Here is a 21,328-nt window from a genome sequence, read left to right as displayed (position 1 = left end):
AATGTTCAAAAATATAAAATTCAATAATATTATATTTAAAAATAATTGTTTTTTTCTTAGCAGATGATTGTACCCGGAGATCAGAGGGACAGCTGACATCTTCAATTTTTAAATCGGATGATCTCGAAATCCCACAGGATGCAACTGAATTGAATGCCATGACTTTGGATATACCATCATCCCTTCACAGCAAAGTTCTGTCATCTGATCCTTTGAAACAGGTCCTGTCTCCTGATTTATTACTGACTACAAAGGAAAATGAAAGTCACAAAATAAGCATTAAAACACAATCTGCTCCTAAAGAAAAGAAGTCATTTTCACATTCAGAATATGGAAATACCATAAACCAAAGAACCCACACAGCTTTGGTTAAGCACCAGAGAACCCACACAGGAGAGAAGCCATTTTTCTGTTCAGAATGTGGGAAATGTTTTAAACAGAAATCGACTTTGGTTACGCACCACAGAACCCACACAGGGGAGAAGCCATTTTCATGTTCAGAATGTGGCAAATGTTTTAACGAGAAATCAGGTTTGGTTAAGCACCAGAGAACCCACACAGGGGAGAAGTCTTTTTCCTGTTCAGAATGTGGGAAATGTTTTAACCAGAAATCATATTTGCATAAGCACCAGAGAATTCACACAGGGGAGAAGCCTCATTCATGTTCAGAATGTGGGAAATGTTTTAACGAGAAATCAGATTTGGTTAAGCACCTGAGAACCCACACAGGGGAGAAGTCTTTTTGCTGTTCAGAATGTGGGAAATGTTTTAAACAGAAAGGTAATCTTGTTGTGCACCAGAGAACTCACACAGGGGAGAAGTCATTTTCCTGTTCAGAATGTGGGAAATGTTTTAAACAGAAAGTTAATCTTGTTGTGCACCAGAGAACTCACACGGGGGAGAAGCCTTTTTCCTGTTCAGAATGTGGGAAATGTTTTAAACAGAAATCTGCTTTGGTTACGCACCACAGAACCCACACAGGGGAGAAGCCGTTTTCTTGTTCAGAATGTGGCAAATGTTTTAACGAGAAATCAGTTTTGGTTATTCACCAGAAAACCCACACAGGGGAGAAGCCTTTTTCCTGTTCAGCATGTGGGAAATGTTTTAACCAGAAAGGGAAGCTTGTTATACATCAAAGAACCCACGCAAGTGAGAACAGTTTTTCCTGTTCAGAATGTGGGAAAGGTTTTAACCAGAATTCATATTTGCTTAAGCACCAGAGAATTCACACAGGGGAGAAGCCTTATTCATGTTCAGAATGTGGGAAATGTTTTAACGAGAAATCATATTTGGTTGTGCACCATAGAACTCACACTGGGGAGAAGCCTTATTCATGTTCAGAATGTGGGAAATGTTTTAACGGGAAATCATATTTGGTTGTGCACCATAGAACTCACACTGGGGAGAAGCCTTTTTGCTGTTCAGAATGTGGGAAATGTTTTAACCGAAAATCAGAGTTGGTTAAACACCAGAGAATCCACACAGGGGAGAAGCCTTTCTCCTGTTCAGAATGTGGGAAGTGTTTTAACCAGAAAAGAAATTTGTGTAAGCACCAGAGAACTCACACAGGGGTGAAGTATTTTTCCTGTACAGAATGTGGGAAATATTTTAACCATAAATTTACTCTTGTTGCGCACCAGAGAACTCACACAGGGGAGAAGCCTTTTTCCTGTTTGGCTTGTGGGAAATGTTTTGAGAATAAATCAAATCTTCTTAGTCACCAGAGAACTCACACAGGGGAGAAGCCTTTTTCATGTTCAGAATGTGGGAAATGATTTAAACAGATATCAGATTTTGTTAGTCACAAAAGAATTCACAGATGAGAGAAGCCTCTTTCATGTGATTAATGTGGAAAATATTTTACACAGAAATTAACTTTTAATAAACATCAGAGCAGTCACACAGGGGAGAAGCCTTTTCCATGTTCAGAATGTTTGAAATGTTTGAACCAATAATTGCATTTCCTTAAAGTTGTTGTCCACTATTAAGGCAATACCTTGTCATTCCTCGTGTTTGGCTTTGTTAACCCCTTTCCCACCTTGGACGTATCCATATGTCCCGGTAACCTGGGTCATATTGACATCCCGACGATTTTGCTCTCACACGGCCTGTGCAAACGCGATCACTGCTGGGATTCACCTGATTCTGACTGCTGACACCTGACACTCAGTGCCAGGAGTGGTCCCACACCGCTCCTGCAGTACTTTAACCCCCTAAGTGATGTGATCGAGCTCACAGCAGACCGCCTCTTTGCCTTTGGATCGGAGACCCTGCAACATCTTTGTGGGGTCCTGATCATTGCCATGGTAACCCAATGTCGTGAAAGATGACCTGAGCTAGCAAAGTTGCTTTATCATAATCGTCAACTTTGTGTGTCAGAGCATAGGGATGCTCCTGTATCCCCATGCTATACAAGTGATCAGCCTGGAAAAAATGAAAGTCCCATAGTGGGACAAAGTAAAAAAAGTTAAAGAAAGTAAAAAAAAAAGTTTATAAAAAATGTAAAAATGTAAAAAAGATCAAAAATAAAAAGTACAAAATATATTGTACCCATAAATATTTGAATAAAAAAATATAAGCAATAAAAGTACACATTTGGTATCGTCGCATCCAGAACAAACAGACCTATGAAACAGTCCCACTATTTAACCCCTTTAGTGAACACCATAAAAATTAAATAAAGCATTGTTTTTGTCTTGTTGTTTGTCATCATACCGTTGAACAAAAAGTGGAATAAAAAGCAATCAAAAAAATAAATATAAATAAACATGGTACCACTGAAAACGTCATCTTGCCTGCAAAAAAGGAGCCATCACACAGATCCATCAGTGGAAAAATAAAAAGGGTATAGCTCTAAGAATAAAAGAATGCAAAAATAATAATTTTTTTCAACAGGAAAGATATATATCTTGTTACCATGTTAGCCAGTAGATAGAATAATATTTAGAATTGAGAGTCCTCAGTGGTTGATACCTTTTAATGGCTAACTGAAAAGATGGTAACAAATTGCAAGCTGTTTTCTATAAATTGTTTTGTGTGAAAGCGCCAAAACATTAAAAAGATAAAACTATGATATCGCTGTAATCAAACTGTCTTATGAATTTTACCACATGCGGAGCGACATAAAATAAGAATCCTGAATTGCTGATTTTTATTCATTCTTCCTCCCAAAAATCAGAATAGAAAGCGATCAAAGAGTATCATGTGTCTGATATTGGTACTAATAAAAACATCAACTTGTCTCGCAAAAAACATGCCCTCAAATGATATGGTGATGCGCAATAAAAAGCATTTTTTAAGTGTGTGACAGCAGCCAAACAAAAAAACAATATAAATCTGGTATCACTGAACCAAAGAGTAAAGTTGCCTAATCACTTATACCGCAGGAGGAATGATGTAGAATGTAAGTCCGCAAGGACAGGGTCCTCTCCCCTCTGCACCAGTCTGTCATTGTAAATTTGTTTACTGTAAATGTTATCTGTAACCCCTTTTCTCATGTACAGCACCATGGAATTAATGGTGCTATATAAATAAATAATAATAGTGTAAAAAATAAAACCAATTCTTCACCTGCTGTTTTGTTCGTTCTGTCCAAAGATCGCAGTAAGGCTTGGCTCACATTTATTCTGCGCTGAGCGCTTACACCAATGTAAATCTCTGAAGTATGTGATTCAGACTGAATCCCAGCAGAATATTCCCTATAGTGAGGAAGATGGAGGCACTGTGGACGCCATAGGACCTGTGAACCGGTGGTGTCCATCTTTTTAGGACTGCATAAAAGTGCTGTCGGCCACAGTTTTGTGCATTTCTGAATAGAAGGACAAAGCTGAACAGAGGCCAGACGAAGTTCAGAATAACTCTGCTGCCTCATTAAAGTGAATGAATCCCTTGGGGGTTTCATCTGAATCTCGTCACTTGGAGATTTAGATGGAAGCCCCAGAGTAAGTGCTCAGCGTACAGCGCTTTATAAATGTAATCCCAAACATTATGTAAAATGTTCCCACATTATGTAAAATGTTCCCAATAAAAGCTTCAAATCAATCCACAAAAAAGCAAGTTCCCACTCAGGTCTGTCACCTGTTAACGGAAATATAGGGGGCTTACACGTTAATGGAAGCACAAAGGCTCTGGAAAAGTGAAATGGCTCCATAACTTTCCAAAGAAATTCAATATGCAAATTGCCTCTTCTGAGAAAAAGAGGACTTAACTCTATAGCGCCACCTGTTGGAAGTAGCGATCCTACAAGTCACAATCAACCCTCTAACGAGTCGTGCAATATGACTTAGGATAAAAGCCAAATCAGTATCTCAATTCACAGACACGGTGTTTCGGGCTGTTGGCCCTTGTCAGAGCGAAGCATGAGAACTGATTTGGCTAGGTGAGAGGCTCTGGACTGGGGTCTAAGGGGTATCGTTTCTCCTTATGGAGAGTGACATACCATCTCTGGCTTGTCAAGGTAAGGAGGCTTATTGTTGTGAATTCCGTTCTCGGGCTCCCTCCTGTGGTCATGAGTGGTACTGTGTGAGTTCGGTTCTTGGGCTCCCTCTGGGTGGCTTTTAGCGATACGGCTGGTCTGTAGCTGGGCTCCAGCTGCCTCGTTTCATGCTATTCAGGCCGCCTATTTAACTCCACCTGGACCTTTACTTGTTGCCTGCTGTCGTTGTATTCAGTACTGTCATGATTCCCAATGGCAGGGACTTAGGCAAAAAACGGGCTAGCTCTAGGATGATGGAATCTCAGATGACCGCGATACTGAACCTAACACACAACTAATAGTAGCCGGGGGGCGTACCTACGTTTTATCCCTAGACGTCTCGCACCAGCCGGAGATCTAGCTACCCCTAGTAGAGGAATACACAGACCTGGCTTGCCTCCAGGGAAACCTCAAAAGTGATAGTAGCCCCCCACATATAATAACGGGTAGGTAAGAGGAAAACACGTACGTATTATGAATATAGGTTCAGCAAAGAGAGGCCCTCTGACTAGATAGCAGAAAATACAAAAGAGGACTTCGCAGTCACCTCAAAACCCTGAAAAGCCATCCTGAAATCACTTTAACTCCGATATCAACTCATGACACCGGAGTAGTAATTTCAGATCACTAGAGCTTCCAGCAGCAAGAGTATATAAATGCGTGCTGGACAAACAAACACAAAAAATGCAGAAGATCCAACTTAGCTGAATTGCAGACTTGGAGCAGGTAGCAAACAACAGAGGTACTCTGGTAACATTGATTGCCGGCACTAGAATGACTGAAAAGCCAGACTAAATAGGAAACTCCCAATTCCTGATGGGAACAGGTGCACTGGAAATAAAAGACAAAAGCAAGCCAGTACCACCAGTAGCCACCAGAGGGCGCCAAAAACAGAATTCACAACACAGTACTGGTTCTGATCTCTCTTGGACTTCCCTTGTGACCTCTCCTTCTGGAGAAGCTAAGTCTTGCTAGTTCATGTTTGCTCATTGTTTCCTTGGAAATGTTTCTCAGTATATGATGAGTTCAGTCCAGCTTGCTTATGTGATTTTCTCGCTTGCCGGTAGCTCTGGGGTGCAGAGTTGCGCCCCTCACATCGTGAGTCGGTGTGGGGGTTCTTGTATTCTCTGCGTGGCTATTTTTGATAGTATTTTATACTGACCGCACAGATCCCTTGCTATCTTCTGACTATTTAGTGATTAGCGGGCCTCATTTGCTAAACCTGTTTTCATTTCTACGTTTGTATTTTCCCCTTATCTCACCGTTATTATTTGTGGGGGGCTGTCTAAACTTTGGGGTCATTTCTCTGAGGCAAGTGAGGCTTTGCTTTCTCACTAGGGGTAGCTAGTTTTTCAGGCTGTGAAGAGGCGTCTAGGATTTTAGGAACGCTCCACGGCTGCCTATAGTGTGTGTGTGGATAGGATCAGGGTTGCGGTCAGTAAAGTTCCCACATCCCCAGAGCTTGTCCTATTATTCTGGTTTACCTATCAGGTCAGTTTTGTGATCCTAACCACCAGGATCATAACAGCTTATTTGCCGTACAATGCTCCTCTGGGAATTTAAATATGCAAATTGCCTCTTCTGAGAAAAAGAGGACTTAACTCTATAGCGCTACCTGTTGGAAGTAGCGATCCTACAAATCACAATCAACCCTCTTTCGAGTCGTGCAATATGACTTAGGATAAAAGCCAAATCAGTATCTCAATTCGCAGACACGGTGTTTCGGGCTGTTGGCCCTCGTCAGTGCAAAGCATGAGAACTGATTTGGCTAGGTGAGAGGCTCTGGACCTTGGGTCTAAGGGGTATCGTTTCTCCTTATGGAGAGTGACATACCATCTCTGGCTTGTCAAGGTAAGGAGGCTTATTTGCCGTACAATGCTCCTCTGGGAATTTAAATATGCAAATTGCCTCTTCTGAGAAAAAGAGGACTTAACTCTATAGCGCCACCTGTTGGAAGTAGCGATCCTACAAGTCACAATCAACCCTCTTAACGAGTCGTGCAATATGACTTAGGATAAAAGCCAAATCAGTATCTCAATTCGCAGACACGGTGTTTTGGGCTGTTGGCCCTCGTCAGTGCGAAGCATGAGAACTGATTTGGCTAGGTGAGAGGCTCTGGACTGGGGTCTAAGGGGTATCGTTTCTCCTTATGGAGAGTGACATACCATCTCTGGCTTGTCAAGGTAAGGAGGCTTATTTGCCATACAATGCTCCTCTGGGAATTTAAATATGCAAATTGCCTCTTCTGAGAAAAAGAGGACTTAACTCTATAGCGCCACCTATTGGAAGTAGCGATCCTACATGTCACAAGTCAGAAATTCAACAAATTCTTCGCTCTCAAATAAAAATCCCCCCCCCCTTTCTGAACCCCACAGTGTAACTAAACCATATATAATGTCCACATTTGGCATTTCTAAAGCAACGAGAGCCTGCCTAACTTATGGAAGCAAGAGGTGGGCATAACATACTGGTGCTTGCAACATACTGATTATATCAGCATACTGGTCACTACAACGACAGTTTGCAACTTTGACTAGGCAACATTCATTGCTGCTTGTTTCTGGAAAACACCCATGGAGTCAATAGTCACTGCACCTGTAGATAAATTTGAAGAGGGGTATATTTTCCAAAATGGGGTCACTTGAGGGGGGATTCTGCTCTTCTAGCAATTAGGGGCTCTGTATATGGAGTCCGCAAGCTATTATTGCAAAATCTGCGCTCCAGGAGGCAAATAGCGCTCTGTCCCTTCCAAGTCTTTAGTATGGCCAAGCACTACTGTACAGCCACATATGGGGTATTGCCACTTTCAATAGAACTTGTTGGACAAATTAAGGTGCCCTTTTTATCCACTTGTGTGAAAATGTAAAATCTGGGGCTAACAAAATTTTGGTGTTAAAAATGTAGTTTTTCTTCACTGCCCAATGATATAAAATTATGTGACACACCCGTGGTGTCAACATGATCACTGCACCCCTAGATGAATTCATTTAGAGGTGTTTTTTATAAAATGGAGTCATTTATTGGGGGTTCTGGCAACTCAGGGGCTCTCCGAGAGGGTCAAGGCACCCGCAAACCTTAACAGTAAAATCTGCACTGTAGTATGCGGTCCTTCACTTCTGAACTTTGCACTGTGCCTCAAAAATATTTCCCGATTTACATGTACCGTATTTTCCGGCATATAAGACGACTGGGCGTATAAGACGACCCCCCAACTGTTCCAGTTAAAATATAAAATCTTCTTAAAAGTAGGGGGTCTTCTTATACGCCGTATGTCATCTTATAGGGCCGGTGAATATGTTCCTTTTGGCGTGGGGAGTGGTCCCGATGACTAAGACAGGGGGCGTCTCACAGTAAAGTGTGAGTGGAGTATATCCCCCTATTACCTCAATGCGGCAGCGTGGGGGTCTCTGTGCTGGGAGCGGCAGCTCCTCTTCGTGCCGTGGGTGCTCTGTGCCGTGGGTGCTCTGTGCCATGGGTGCTCTGTGCCGTGGGTGCTGTGGGGCGGCGGCGGCGCATCTTCTTGCAGAGGAGATGCCGGAGAAGCCCCGACGCTGCAAGAAGATGCGTCGCCGCCGCCACCCCACAGCACCCACGGCACGAAGATGCACCGCCGCCCCCCCACAGCACAGAGCACCCACGGCACGAAGAGGAGCTGCCGCTCCCAGCACAGAGACCCCCTGCTGCAATGAGGTAATAGGGGGATATACTCCACTCACACTTTACTGTGAGACGCCCCCTGTCTTAGTCATCGGGACCACTCCCCCCCACCCACCATATGCACATACCCGGCGTATAAGACGACCCCCGACTTTTAAGAAGATTTTGAGGGGTTAAAAAGTCGTCTTATACGCCGGAAAATACGGTAGGTTATTGACACACTCAGGAAAAAATGGTCCTCAGTTTGTTTGAAAAAAAATCCTTTTAGCCCGTAGAAAAATTAAGAACTTGGGGCTAAAACAAAAAATTTAATAAAAAATTTAATTACTCGTTTCTTTACCGCTCAATGGTATAAAATTCTGTGAGGCACACGTGGTGTCAATATGATTACTGTACCCCTAGATGAATTAATTGAGAAGTTTAGTTTGTAATATGATGGGGGGTTCTGTTCTGGCACCTCAACAGCTCTGCCAATGTGACATGGCACCCTCAAACCATTCAGAAAAACCCGAACTACCATATGGCACCTCTTCCCTTCTGAGCTGTGCACTGTGCCTCAAAAGTAGTATTCTCCCAAATTTGGGGTATCAGCATAACCAGGAGAAATTGCACAACAAATTGTATGATGCAATTTCTCCTGTTTCCCCTATAAAAATGCAAAATTTGAGGCTAAAATAATATTTTTGTGAGGAAAATGTGATTTTTCACGGCTCAACGTTATACACTTCTGTAAAGCCCTCGAGAGTTCAATGTGCTCACCACACATCTAGATTCATTCCCTGATGGGTCTAGTTTCCAAAATGGCGTCTCTTGAGGGGGATTTTCACTGTTTAGGCATATCAAGGGCTCTTCAAACGCCACATAGAATCTGTTAATTCTTCCAGCAAATTTTGCATTCAATTAGTCAAATGGCGTTCCTTCCCTACCAAGCTCTGCGGTGCACCCAAACAGTGGTTTTCCTCCACATATGCGGTATTGTCATGCTCAGTATAAATTGCACAACAAATTTTGGGGTCCATTTTCTTCTTGTAAACCTTGGGTCTAAAGTATTTTCTTTGTGGAAAAAATGTTAAATGTTCATTTTTTTTTTGTTAATTTTTTTTTCCACATTTAAAATATTCCTATGAAGGACCTGAAGAATCTGAAGGGTTAATAAACTTTTTGAATGTGGTTTTGAGCAGCTTGAGGGGTGCAGTTTTTAGAATAGTGTGACTTTTGGGTATTTTCTGTCATATAGGCACCTCAAAGTCACTTCAAATGTGAGGTGATCCCTAAACAAAATTGTTTTATAAATTATTTTTTAAAAATTTTGTTGGAAAAAGGAGAAATTGCTGATCAACTTTTAATCTTTACAAGTTCCTAGTTAAAAAAAATGTTTCAGAAAATTGTGTAAAATAGACATGTGGGAAACGTTATTTATTAACTGTTTTATGTGACATATCTCTGATTTTAGGGCATAAATATTCAAACTTTAAAAATTGCTAAAAAATGTTTCACAATTAAACAAGCTATATCAAAAAGTTTTTACTACTATGAATTACAATATGTCATGAAAAACGTCTTTTTGTCTTATACTATTTGTATATTGTTTTGGAAAATTCAATAAAAATTCTGTTTAAAAAATAAAACCTGAAAGTCTCTACTTCAATTGTACCTCAGTTGTTTCATATTAAATCTAAATTTGTTTGCCTGCAAAACTGAAATCAAGATTCAGTCACTGACCAAATATTTCTGGACCTAACTGCGTTCATATATTTACACTATATGAGCAAATATTGCATCTTTTGTCCCCACCCCCAAAACAAAACTCAAAATGTCCTCCTGCCCCTTTTCCTAACTACCAATCCCATAATAGACAAGGACATTCCAAGTTATCAATCCTCCCTCTATTGTAAAATTCTCTAGATAAAGCATCTTCAGCCTCGCTCTTTACCTCTTCTACAGACAAAATAGGGGAAAAGCAAAAAACTTTTATTAATCAGTTATTTTTTTTTATTAGTTTTTTTTTTAAAGGACAATTACGATAAAATGTCCTCAATCCCATTTTCCCTTCTCCCAATCCAAAATGCTTGGATCAGATTATGTATCCAAAGACCCCTGTACAGGAATACTCAGGCCCCAGCGCCATGAGCCATTATACAGAAGAATAGCGCTATCTCCATAGTTCTTACACAGGACACAGAGATCAGACAAGGTCTCATATTCAGGCCCCAGCGCCATGCCCCATTATACAGAAGAATAGCGCTATCTCCATAGTTCTTACACAGGACACAGAGATCAGACAAGGTCTCATATTCAGGCCCCAGCACCATGCCCCATTATACAGAAGAATAGCGCTATCTCCATAGTTCTTACACAGCACACAGAGATCAGACAAGGTCTCATATTCAGGCATTTTCTATTTTACTCCAACCCTCTTTATATGATCAAGATCAGAGTCTCATTATACCGAGTAGCATTATACGCTCCAGTGACAAAGACCCCATCTGGCCCTAACATGCTGGGGGGCCGGAGTATCCAGCCATGGGGCCCTGGTTTTCTCACTTGTAGCTCCAGTATTTCTTGTAGAATTAATCCATTTCTCATACAGTCCTGTAGTAATGACTTTGTTCTCACGTTTTGTAGGAGGGTTCATCTGACTCCATCTTAGGTTATCGATATATGTGCGAGAAACAAGAAACTGACCACCGCAGTTTTACCGTGTGTGTCCGGTGCAGAGATGAGCAAACTTGTTCAGAAAACGATTGCGAATCGCAAATTCGGCATGAACATGGCACATACAGATTCTTGTTCACTTTCACGAGCATTTTTACTCAAAGTAGGCAAAATTCAGTCACAGTTCGATAAATCATTTTGTTTCCACTAATGCTTTTGTTATAAGTTTGGCTAGGATAGTGTTGCTGTATGATGAGCAGGGGGCACGGGGAGATGCATTTGATGAGAGGAGGGTGTGGGGAGAGGTTAGAGGAGCAACTTGTGCTTTTTTTCCCTTTAACTTTGTGTTGCAATCGGCGCACAAATCATCCACAACGTCATACCAACAAGGTCTGTGATTGGCTGCTGAAGTCACATGTCCTTTGCCCTATAAAAAGCGGACATCTTATTTTGCTGGCGCTATTGTCTTAGTGTCACAGTGCAGACAGGTTGCTCCTGCGCTAGTGCTGCTTCTGAAAGTGAATTTGTCATTTAAATAGATCGGATCCTGTCCTATGTGAAATCAATCTTCCAGCATTGAAGAAGATTGCAAAAATCGTGTGGCAGCCTCCGCAGGCACCGTTTGCTACTCCAAATCATTTGTGATAAAACTGTGTTTCAGTGGCAAAGCAGAAGATCTGCAGTAACCTCTATAACGTCACCGATACTGTGCTCGCAGCAGCTCATTCACCAGTGGTTCCCAGCCTGGACGGTCGCATCTTAGCACCGTCCAGGTTGAAAACTACTAAAGCCCAGACATGGATTACGGCGTGGGACAGAATGACGGAGAGGTGAGGGATATTGTTGTTTTTTAATTTTTATACAGTGGAATTAGGTGCTAGATGAGTATAACTGTGTTTGTTATTTTTTAAATAAAAATGAAAAAGTGTCTTTTGTTTTATTTCAAATAAAATACTTTATTTTGCCTGTGTCTTTATTTACCACATAACTATAGGATTAGTAATGGAGATTCGTCTTATAGACGCCTCTCCATTACTAAGCCGTGGGCTTGATGTCACCTGACAATACAAAGTCGACATTAACCCCACAAATATGAACCCCCTCTTGCTACTGCTACAGGGCAAGTGGGAAGAATTGGGCAAAGCACTCGAATTGGCGTATCTAATAGATGCCCCTTTTCTGGCCAGCCATGGGCCACTAGTTTTAGGTTTTTTGGCAATATCCATCGCCACTTATCAGCCTGAGAATGCCAACCCCCATCTGTCTGCTTTTAGCTTGGCTGGTTGTCAAAAATGGAGGGGACCCCACACCATTTTTTTAAATTATTTATTTATCACTGTTATTAGCGGCAGCAGGCATCGGCTGGTGGGAGGAGTAGTCCCATCAGCCTGCACCAGTGACCGGAGGTAAACTTTATACCTCCGATCACAGCTGCAGGCTCTCACTGTCATTTGACAGCGTGGGAACCGTAGTTGTCTGACTGGCGATGATGATTTTACCGCCGATCAGAAGCAGTGTTTGCTGCGCTGTCATGCACATGACAGCACAACAAACACCTGGTGTTCAGGGGGCTGAACACAAACAGTAACACGGACTCCCTGGTGAAGTCTATTTTCGGTGTCTGTGTCTGAACAGTCGGTGTTTGGTATAGATGCCAAACTTTACTATTCGGGTTTGCCATCTCTACTCTGGATGAAACAAACATCTTGAGGACTTGGACAATAGGGGTCGGCGCAACAACATAAGGGTGAGAAGCATTCCTGAGGCTGCAGGATCGGAAGATCTTCATGCAACACGTGAATCAGTGTTCAACTCCATCCTGGGCCAACCTGCATCCTATAAATTTAAACTAGACAGAGCACTCCACCAAGGGCTTTCATGCTTAACCACGTGATGTGATCTGCTGTGTATAGGACTTTCAGTTAAAGAAGGGCATAATGTCTAAAGCCCGCACTCTCCGTAGAATTGACTTTGAAGGGACTCCCATTCAATTATATTCTAACCTCTCCTGGATAACCCTCCAAAGAAGAAGACCCTTAAAACCAAACGTTTTATCTTTGAAAAACAAAGATTTTAAGTAACGTTGAGGTTTTCCATTTGCACTTTTAGTGATGAAAGATGGACGCACTACTGTTTTACGTTCCCTCAAAGACCTTCCGACTTTCTGTTCTGACTTGGAGATCCCGCTGTCTAAACTGGCGGATTAAAAACTAGAACTTCCCAATACTTCACCACTATCAATTTGGCAAAGCAAAAGCCCCAGGAGAAACATCACAATGTAACCCAACCTGAGAGATTCTTTTACCTTTAAGCCATGGAAGATACACTTCACTTGATATTTTTTCTAGGATGTTTAATGTTAATGTTTGCCAATTTTCTCTCATTTAATGTTGTATTTGCTTGCTATATATCTGTACTGTGAACTGGGAATTGCTCATCCGACTTTTCTTTAGTGCTTTGTTAGGTGCTATTGCACGGTGCCTAGTGCCACTACTCCCTCACAAGGGTTTGTCTTTCCCTGGTTCCTCCCTTGAGATTGTCTCTGGGGAGGTTTTCGGGAGATCCATCTCTAAACCAGTGATGTTATAAAACTTTGATTTAACCTGTACCAGGGAAGGGGGAGTTTGAGAGCTGACTAAGTTCTACTCTCCTCCTCTTTCTCTCTAATGGTAACATCATTGATGTGTACATTTTTTTTTAAATGTTTGTTGGATCTTTGTCTCCCCCAGTCCCTCTTGTGTCTTAATCAATAGGTTAAAAAATGGTCCGCTGTCACTGTTCTACTATTTCCTGAATCCAAAAGAAGACCCGAATAATCTCCGAATCACAGTGCAACATGTAGGTAAAACTTCATATACTTCACATTTCTACACCTGAGAAAATAGCTAAACTTTTAACACTGAATGTTTAAGGGTCTTAACTCCAACATTAAGAGAAGTATGGTCTTTAACGAATTGCGCACACATCATGCAAACATTGTGTTTTTACAGGAATGTAAATGTAAAGGAGAATTGCAATTTTGCCAAGCATCTATACCCCACAATGCATTTGTCCTCTCCGAGCAGGAAAAAGGCGGGGGTGGCAGTGCTGATCCCATGGATATTATCTTATACTACAAGGCAGTTACAGAGACTTACCAATTATATTGTGCAATGTATATATACCAACTGTCTGACCAATTCCATTTTTGAATCAAATGCTCTTAAGAGTTTCCCGCCTCCATCAGCCTGGATAGTTGGAGGAGACTTTTAATGTTATCTTCTCTGATTCAATGGATAGATTGTCCCTTTGTGGATCATTGCCAAGTGGACCCAACATAGGCTGTCAGCTAACTTTCATATAAAGCAAATTTGTGTTTCCGATCTCTGGTGTATCAGCCATCCTACAGGAAAGAAACTTTTGCCTTTTTCTCCCCTCCACATAGCACATATAAGAGAATCGATTACTTCAAACACTTAGATTGATAGCAGATGATAACATAGGTGTTATTTTGTGGTCTGACCAAGCGCCCGTGACACTCACTCTTAACCCCTTCACCCCCGGAGCTTTTTCCGTTTTCGTTTTTCGCTCCCCTCCTTCCCAGAGCCATAACTTTTTTATTTTTCCGTCAATTTGGCCATGTGAGGGCTTATTTTTTGCGGGACGAGTTGTACTTTTGAACGACATCATTGGTTTTAGCATGTCGTGTACTAGAAAACGGGAAAAAAATTCCAAGTGCAGTGAAATTGCAAAAAAAGTGCAATCCCACACTTGTTTTTTGCTTGCCTATTTTGCTAGGTTCACTAAATGCTAAAACTGACCTGCCATTATGATTCTCCAGGTCACTACGAGTTCATAGACACCTAACATGACTAGGTTATTTTTCACCTAAGTGGTGAAAAAAAATTCCAAACTTTGCAAAAAACAAAACAAAATTGCGCCATTTTCCGATACTCGTAGCGTCTCCATTTTTCGTGATCTGGGGTCAGGTGAGGGCTTATTTTTTGCGTGCCGAGCTGGCGTTTTTAATGATAGCATTTTGGTGCAGATACATTCTTTTGATCGCCCGTTATTGCATTTTAATGCAATGTCGTGGCGACCAAAAAAACGTAAATCTGGCGTTTCGAATTTTTTTCTCATTACGCCATTTAGCGATCAGGTTAATGCTTTTTTTTATTGATAGATCGGGCGATTCTGAACGCGGCGATACCAAATATGTGTAGGTTGGGGTTTTTTTTTATTGATTTATTTTGATTGGGGCGAAAGGGGGGTGATTTAAACTTTTATATTTTTTTTATTTTTTTCACATTTTTAAAAACTTTTTTTTTTTACTTTTGCCATGCTTCAATAGCCTCCATGGGAGGCTAGAAGCAGGCACAGCCCGATCGGCTCTGCTACATAACAGCGATCATCAGTCAGTAAGGACCTCTATGGTTACAATGGAGGAGCATCGCCGACCCCCGATCATGTGACTGGGGTCGGCGATGCGCTCATATCCGGCCGCCCGGCCGGATGCGGTAGTTAAATGCCGCTGTCTGCGTTTGACAGCGGCATTTAACTAGTTAATAGGCGCGCGCAGATCGCGTTTCTGCTCGCGCCTATTGCGGGGACATGTCAGCTGTTCAAAACAGCTGACATGTCCCGGCTTTGATGTGCGCTCACCGCCGGAGCGCACATCAAAGCGGGGGTCCCGACATGTGACGTACTATACCGTCACATGTCGGGAAGGGGTTAAAGAAGCTTCAACTCAGATTAATGTGTTTCACTCGAGGATTAATGAATCCCTGCTTAAAAAGGCCTTATACAGGGACAAATTGGAAAAAGCAATTGTTGCTTATTTTGAGGTTAATATGGTCTCGGTCTCTGTTTTCTACTATCCGGGAAGCCCATAAAGCCGTATTTAGGGGAAACTGCATATCATTAGGCACCCAAATAAAAAAGATAGATTGCACCAGATAGACCTTCTGACTGACCAACTAAAGACCCTTGAGGCTAAACTAACTATAATCCCATCTAAGAAAATACTTAGAGATATAGTCTACTTTATTGTAGACAGAGATATTATGATAAACGGAACAAGTCCCATACTCTTCTAGCAAGGCAACTTACAGAGGATAGGGGGAAGTCGTCAATCTATGCACTTAGTGGTAGCAAGGGGACAATTGTTTTTGATCCTGGTAAAATTACTAAGATTTTCCATGATTATTTATCCAAATTATACTCTATTCAGGATACTCTTCCTCTTAGCCCAGAAAAAAGGAAGATGGTTGTCCAGGCCTTCCTGCAGGAATGTAATCTCCCTAAACTTTCCACAGAGGCCATAGCTTCTCTTCATAAAGCAATTACCCAGGAAGAATTAGATGAAGTACTTTTTTTTTTTTTTTTTTTTTAAATCCGATAAATTTTGATTTTACCAAATTCAAATAACAAAGCAATAAAAAAAATCGCAATGAGAACAACATTAACAATGGTCATGAGTTTCAGAAATTCCCTCCCCCCCATTACATACAAGAGCAGCAAATGATGCATGGTATAACCTAAGTTCAGGGTCATCCTCGCTCCACCCAAGGTGTCCACAGGGTCTCAAATGCTCTTATGCCTTTTCTCTTAACATATATATTTTTTCTATATTCACAATAGTCAGACTGTCTGAAGAATTCCCTCAACGTTGGCGGACCTACATTTATCCAGTATCTGGCGATTAGCTTCCGTGCAATATATAATAATCTAGCTATTGCCACCTTATATCATGTACCTGAAATCTCCTCCACATATCACAGAATACACACCACAGGATCCCTCAGTCCTACATCCATACGCTCCTCCTATGGCATTAAGCACCGCTGACCAATATGGGTTCAGACTTGGACACTGCAATAACATATGGAGAATTCCAGCCCCCTCCATTCGGCACCGAGAACACTCAGAAGTCTGTCTCAGACCTGCTCTATACAGCCGTTCAGGAGTCCTATATACTCTATGGAGTATGGAGAGTCTGCCCGGTTCACTGAGCGATAATTGGGGTTTATATTCCATAATCACTTCCCATTTATCTTCCTCTATCCTACCCAATTCCTCCTCCCATTTCCCGTGCTCTAATAGGATAATTATTTAAAAAAGCATGCATTAGATCCTTATAAATGCCCAACACTACCCCTTTTGTTCCCCCCTCTGCGCAGACATAATTAATCAACATACAGTGCCTTGTGAAACTATTCGGCTCCATGGAACTTTTCAACCTTTCCCCCCATATCATGCTTCAAACATAAATATACCAAATTAACATTTTTGGTGAAGAATCAAAAACAAGTGGAACACAATTGTGAAGTTGAATAAAATTTGATGGTTATTTTAAGTTTTTGTGGAAACTCAAAAACTGAAAAGTGGGGCGTGCAATATTATTCCAGTCCTTTAACTTAATACTGCACCACCTTTTGCTGCGATTACAGCTGCAAGTCACTTGGGGTATGTCTCTATCAGTTTTGTACATCTAGAGACTGAAATTTTTGCCCTTTCTTCCTTGGCAAACAACTCGAGCTCAGTGAGGTTTGATGGAGATCATTTGTGAACAGCAGTTTTCAGCTCTTTCCACAGATCCTCGATTGGATTGAGGTCTGGACTTTGACTTGGCCATTCTAACACCTGGATATGTTTATTTGTGAACCATTCCATTGTAGATTTTGCTTTGTTTGGGATCTTTGTCTTGTTGGAAGAGAAACCTCCGTCCCAGTCTCAGGTCTTTTGTAGACCCCCAACAGGTTTTCTTCAAGATTGGTCCTATATTTGGCTCCATCCATCTTCTCATCAATTATAACCATCTTCCCTGTCCCTCCTGAACAAAAGCAGGCCCAAAAAATGATGCTTCCACCACCATGTTTGACAGTGGGGATGGTGTGTTCAGGGTGATGAGCTGTGTTGCCTTTACGCCAAACATATTGTTTGGCATTGTTGCCAAAAAGTTTGATTTTGGTTTCATCTGACCAGAGCACCTTCTTCCACATGTTTGGTGTGTCTCCCAGGTGGCTTGTTGCAAACTTTACACGACACTTTTTATGGATATCTTTGAGAAATGGCTTTCTTCTTGCCACTCTTTTTTAAAGGCCAGATTTGTGCAGTGTACGACTGATATTTGTCCTATGGACAGACTTTCCCACCTCAGTTGTAGATCTCTGTAGTTCATCCAAAGTGATCATGTGCCTCTTGGCTGCATCTCGGATCAGTCTTCTTGTTTGAGATGAAAGTTTAGAGGGACTGCCGGGTCTTGGTAGATTTGCAGTGGTATGATACTCCTTTTATTTCAATATGATCGCTTGCACAGTGCTCCTTGGGATGTTTAAAGTTTTGGAAATAATTTTGTATCCAAATCCAGCTTTAAATGTCTCCACAACAGTATCACGGACCTGCCTGTTGTATTCCTTGGTCTTCATTATGCTCTCTGTGCTTCAAACAGAACCCTGAAACTTTCACAGAGCAGCTGCATTTATACTGAGACTAGATTACACACAGGTGGATTATATTTATCATCATTAGGCATTTAGGACAACATTGGATCATTCAGAGATCCACAATGAGCTTCTGGAGTGCGTTTGCTGCACTGAAAGTAAAGGGCCGAATAATATTGCACGCTCCACTTTTCAGTTTTTGAATTTCCACAAAAATTTAAAATAACCAATACATTTGTTCAACTTCACAATTGTGTTCCACTTGTTGTTGAGTCTTCACCAAAAATTTACATTTGGTTTGTTTATGTTTGAAGCATGATATGTGGGAAAAGGTTGAAAATTTCCAGGGAGCCAAATACTTTCACAAGGCACTGTATTCTTGTGAATCTCCATATTCATCTTCCTACTCTGCATAACATAAGCATGCCTAAACTGCCCATATTGAAATCTGCAGACCTCAGGTAGCCCATAATCTTCCTTCTTTACTTTCCAAAGGGCACCAATCCCTGCGTATCCTGCACCTGAACCATATATTGTATTCCCAATCTCATCCAATTTTTAAATTCTCCCATTTTAACAAATTTCCGGTTGAGTCTCATTTTGCCATATTGGGGAAAAATGTGTCAAGTGCTTTAAACCCTTAATCTTATTAATTGCCTCCCAGACTTTATGTATCAGCGCTAAAGTAGGATATATCAAACCCATTTTCCTAAAACTTCCTGCCTCCAACCCCTGAACCTAGGGATCCCTCCCCATCACCTGAACCAAGACCCTTTATATTGAACCTGCCCCAGACACATCCCTCCACCTCCTCATCTGTCGGCCCTGAGAAGCTAAGTAATAAATCCAAGGGTTCGGAAGCACCAGTCCCCCTCCATCATTGGGCCTCTGTAATATCTCAATTTTGATCCTCGGCTGCTTTTTTCCTCACACAAGATCCCTAAATATAGAGTCAATAGTACAAAACCACCCCTGCCTAGTCACCCTATGAAGCGCAAAACTCCCAGACATTTGCCCATTAACTCGGACCCTAGCGGTCGGGGAAGTATATAGCAATCGTATCCTCGATATCCAAAGATATTGCTACTCAACACTATCAAACGCTTTACGTGTGTCCAGTTACACCACAACCCTACTACCCCTATTGTCTGACGGCAGCTGCAAATTCAGAAAGTCTACACAAATTAATTGCCGTAGAGTTATTTGGCATAAATCCAGATTGGTCAGGATGAACAAGATCCTGAACCACACTCGCCAAACGGCTAGCCAAAATTTTAGCCAAAATCTTTACATCCATCGTTAGCAACGAGATGGGCCTATAAGATTAAGCCAACCCTGGATCTCTTCCCTCTTTCGGAATGACCACCTCCACCGCCTCCCTCACGAACGCCGGTAATTCACCCTCCCGAAGAGCCTCTTCAAAAGCCTTTTGCAATCTGGGTGTTACCATCTCAATTAATTGTTTGTAAATTTCACTTGGGATACCATCTGCCCCCGGGGCTTTATTATTTGCCATAGATATAATAGCTATTTCAATCTCTTCTTTCGTTATGGTCACCTCCAATCTTCCCCTATCACTTTCTTTAACCTCTAAACCCCCAAGGGTGGTTTGCATGTTAATGACCGGGCCAATTTTTACAATTCTGACCACTGTTCCTTTATGAAGTAATAACTCTGGAACGCTTCCATGGATCCCAGTGATTCTGACATTGTTGTCTAGTGACATATTGTACTTCATGACAATGGAAAAATTTCTTTGATATGACTTGCATTTATTTGTGAAAAAAAACAGAAATTTGGCGAAAATTTTGAAAATTTCGCAGTTTTCCTAATTTGAATTTTCATGCCCTTAAATCACATAGATATGTCACACAAAATACCTAATAAGTAACATTTCCCACATGTCTACTTTACATCAGCACAATTTTGGAACCAACATTTTTTTTTGTTAGGGAGTTAAGGGTTAAATGTTTGACCAGCGATTTCTCATTTTTACAACACCAAATGTGATGTGGTCCCTAAAAAATAATGATGTCACTTTGAGGGGTCTACATGACAGAAAATACCCAAAAGTGACACCATTGTAAAAACTGCACCCCTCAAGTTGCTCAAAACGACATTCAAGAAGTTTATTAACACTTCAGGTGCATCACAGGAATTTTTGGAATGTTTTTTAAAAAAATGAACATTTAACAATTTTTTCACCCAAAATTTACTTCAGATCCAATTTGTTTTATTTTGCCAAGGGTAACAGGAGAAATTGGACCCCAAAGGTTGTTGTGCAATTTGTCCTGAGTACGCTGATACCGCACATGTGGGGGTAAACCACTGTTTGGGCACATGGCAGAGCTCAGAAGGGAAGGAGCGCCGTTTGACTTTTCAATGCAAAATTGGCTGGAATTGAGATAGGACGCCATATCGCGTTTGGAGAGCCCCTGATGTGCCTAAACAGGGGAAACCCCCATAAGTGACACCTTTTTTGAAAGTAGACCCCCTAAGGAACTTATCTAGATGTGTGGTGAGCACTTTCAACCCCCACGTGCTTCACAGAAGCTTATAATGTAGAGCCATAAAAATAAAAAATCATATTTTTTCACAAAAATGATCTTTTCGCCCCCAATTTTTTTATTTTCCCAAAGGTAACAGGAGAAATTGAACCCCAAAAGTTGTTGTGCAATTTGTCCCGAGTACGCCAATACCCCATATGTGGGGGGGGGACCACTGTTTGGGTGCATGTCAGAGCTCGGAAGGGAAGGAGCGCCGTTTTGGAATGCAGACTTAGATGGAATGGTCTGCGGGCGCCACGTTGCGTTTGCAGAGCCCCTGATGTACTTAAACAGTAGAAACCCCCCAAAAGTAACCCCATATTTTAAACTAGACCCCCCAAGGAACTTATCTAGATGTGTTGTGAGAACTTTGAACCCCCAAGTGTTTCACTAAAGTTTATATCGCAGAGCCATAAAATTAAAAAATCATTTTTTTTTCCACAAAAATTATATTTTAGCCCCCAGTTTTGTATTTTCCCAATGGTATCAGGAGAAATTGGACCCGAAACGTTGTCCAATTTGTCCTGAGTATGCCGATACCCCATATGTGGGAGAAAACTACTGTTTGGGCACAC

At 41.5% G+C, this 21,328-nt stretch overlaps 1 protein-coding gene across 3 annotated transcripts in view; it reads left to right on the top strand.

The window, feature by feature from the left end:
* LOC143766489 (uncharacterized) overlaps nucleotides 1-3,569 on the top strand; it is a 140,463-nt gene extending 136,894 nt beyond the window's left edge. For 2 of the 3 annotated variants that reach the window (XM_077254206.1, XM_077254205.1), the window contains exon 13: nucleotides 64-3,569. In XM_077254206.1, coding sequence (XP_077110321.1) covers nucleotides 64-1,775 — 1,712 coding nt within the window. In that variant the 3' untranslated portion in view covers nucleotides 1,776-3,569. Of the gene's footprint in view, nucleotides 1-60 lie in introns of all 3 variants that reach the window. The other variant, XM_077254204.1, reaches the window with a different exon arrangement.
* Nucleotides 3,570-21,328: the final 17,759 nt, after the last annotated feature.

This window comes from Ranitomeya variabilis, chromosome 4, assembly GCF_051348905.1.
Source record: "Ranitomeya variabilis isolate aRanVar5 chromosome 4, aRanVar5.hap1, whole genome shotgun sequence".
Classification (NCBI taxonomy): Eukaryota; Metazoa; Chordata; class Amphibia; order Anura; family Dendrobatidae; genus Ranitomeya; species Ranitomeya variabilis.
The sequence above is the reverse complement of the archived record's forward strand: the minus strand, read 5'-3'. Positions and strand labels throughout refer to the sequence as shown.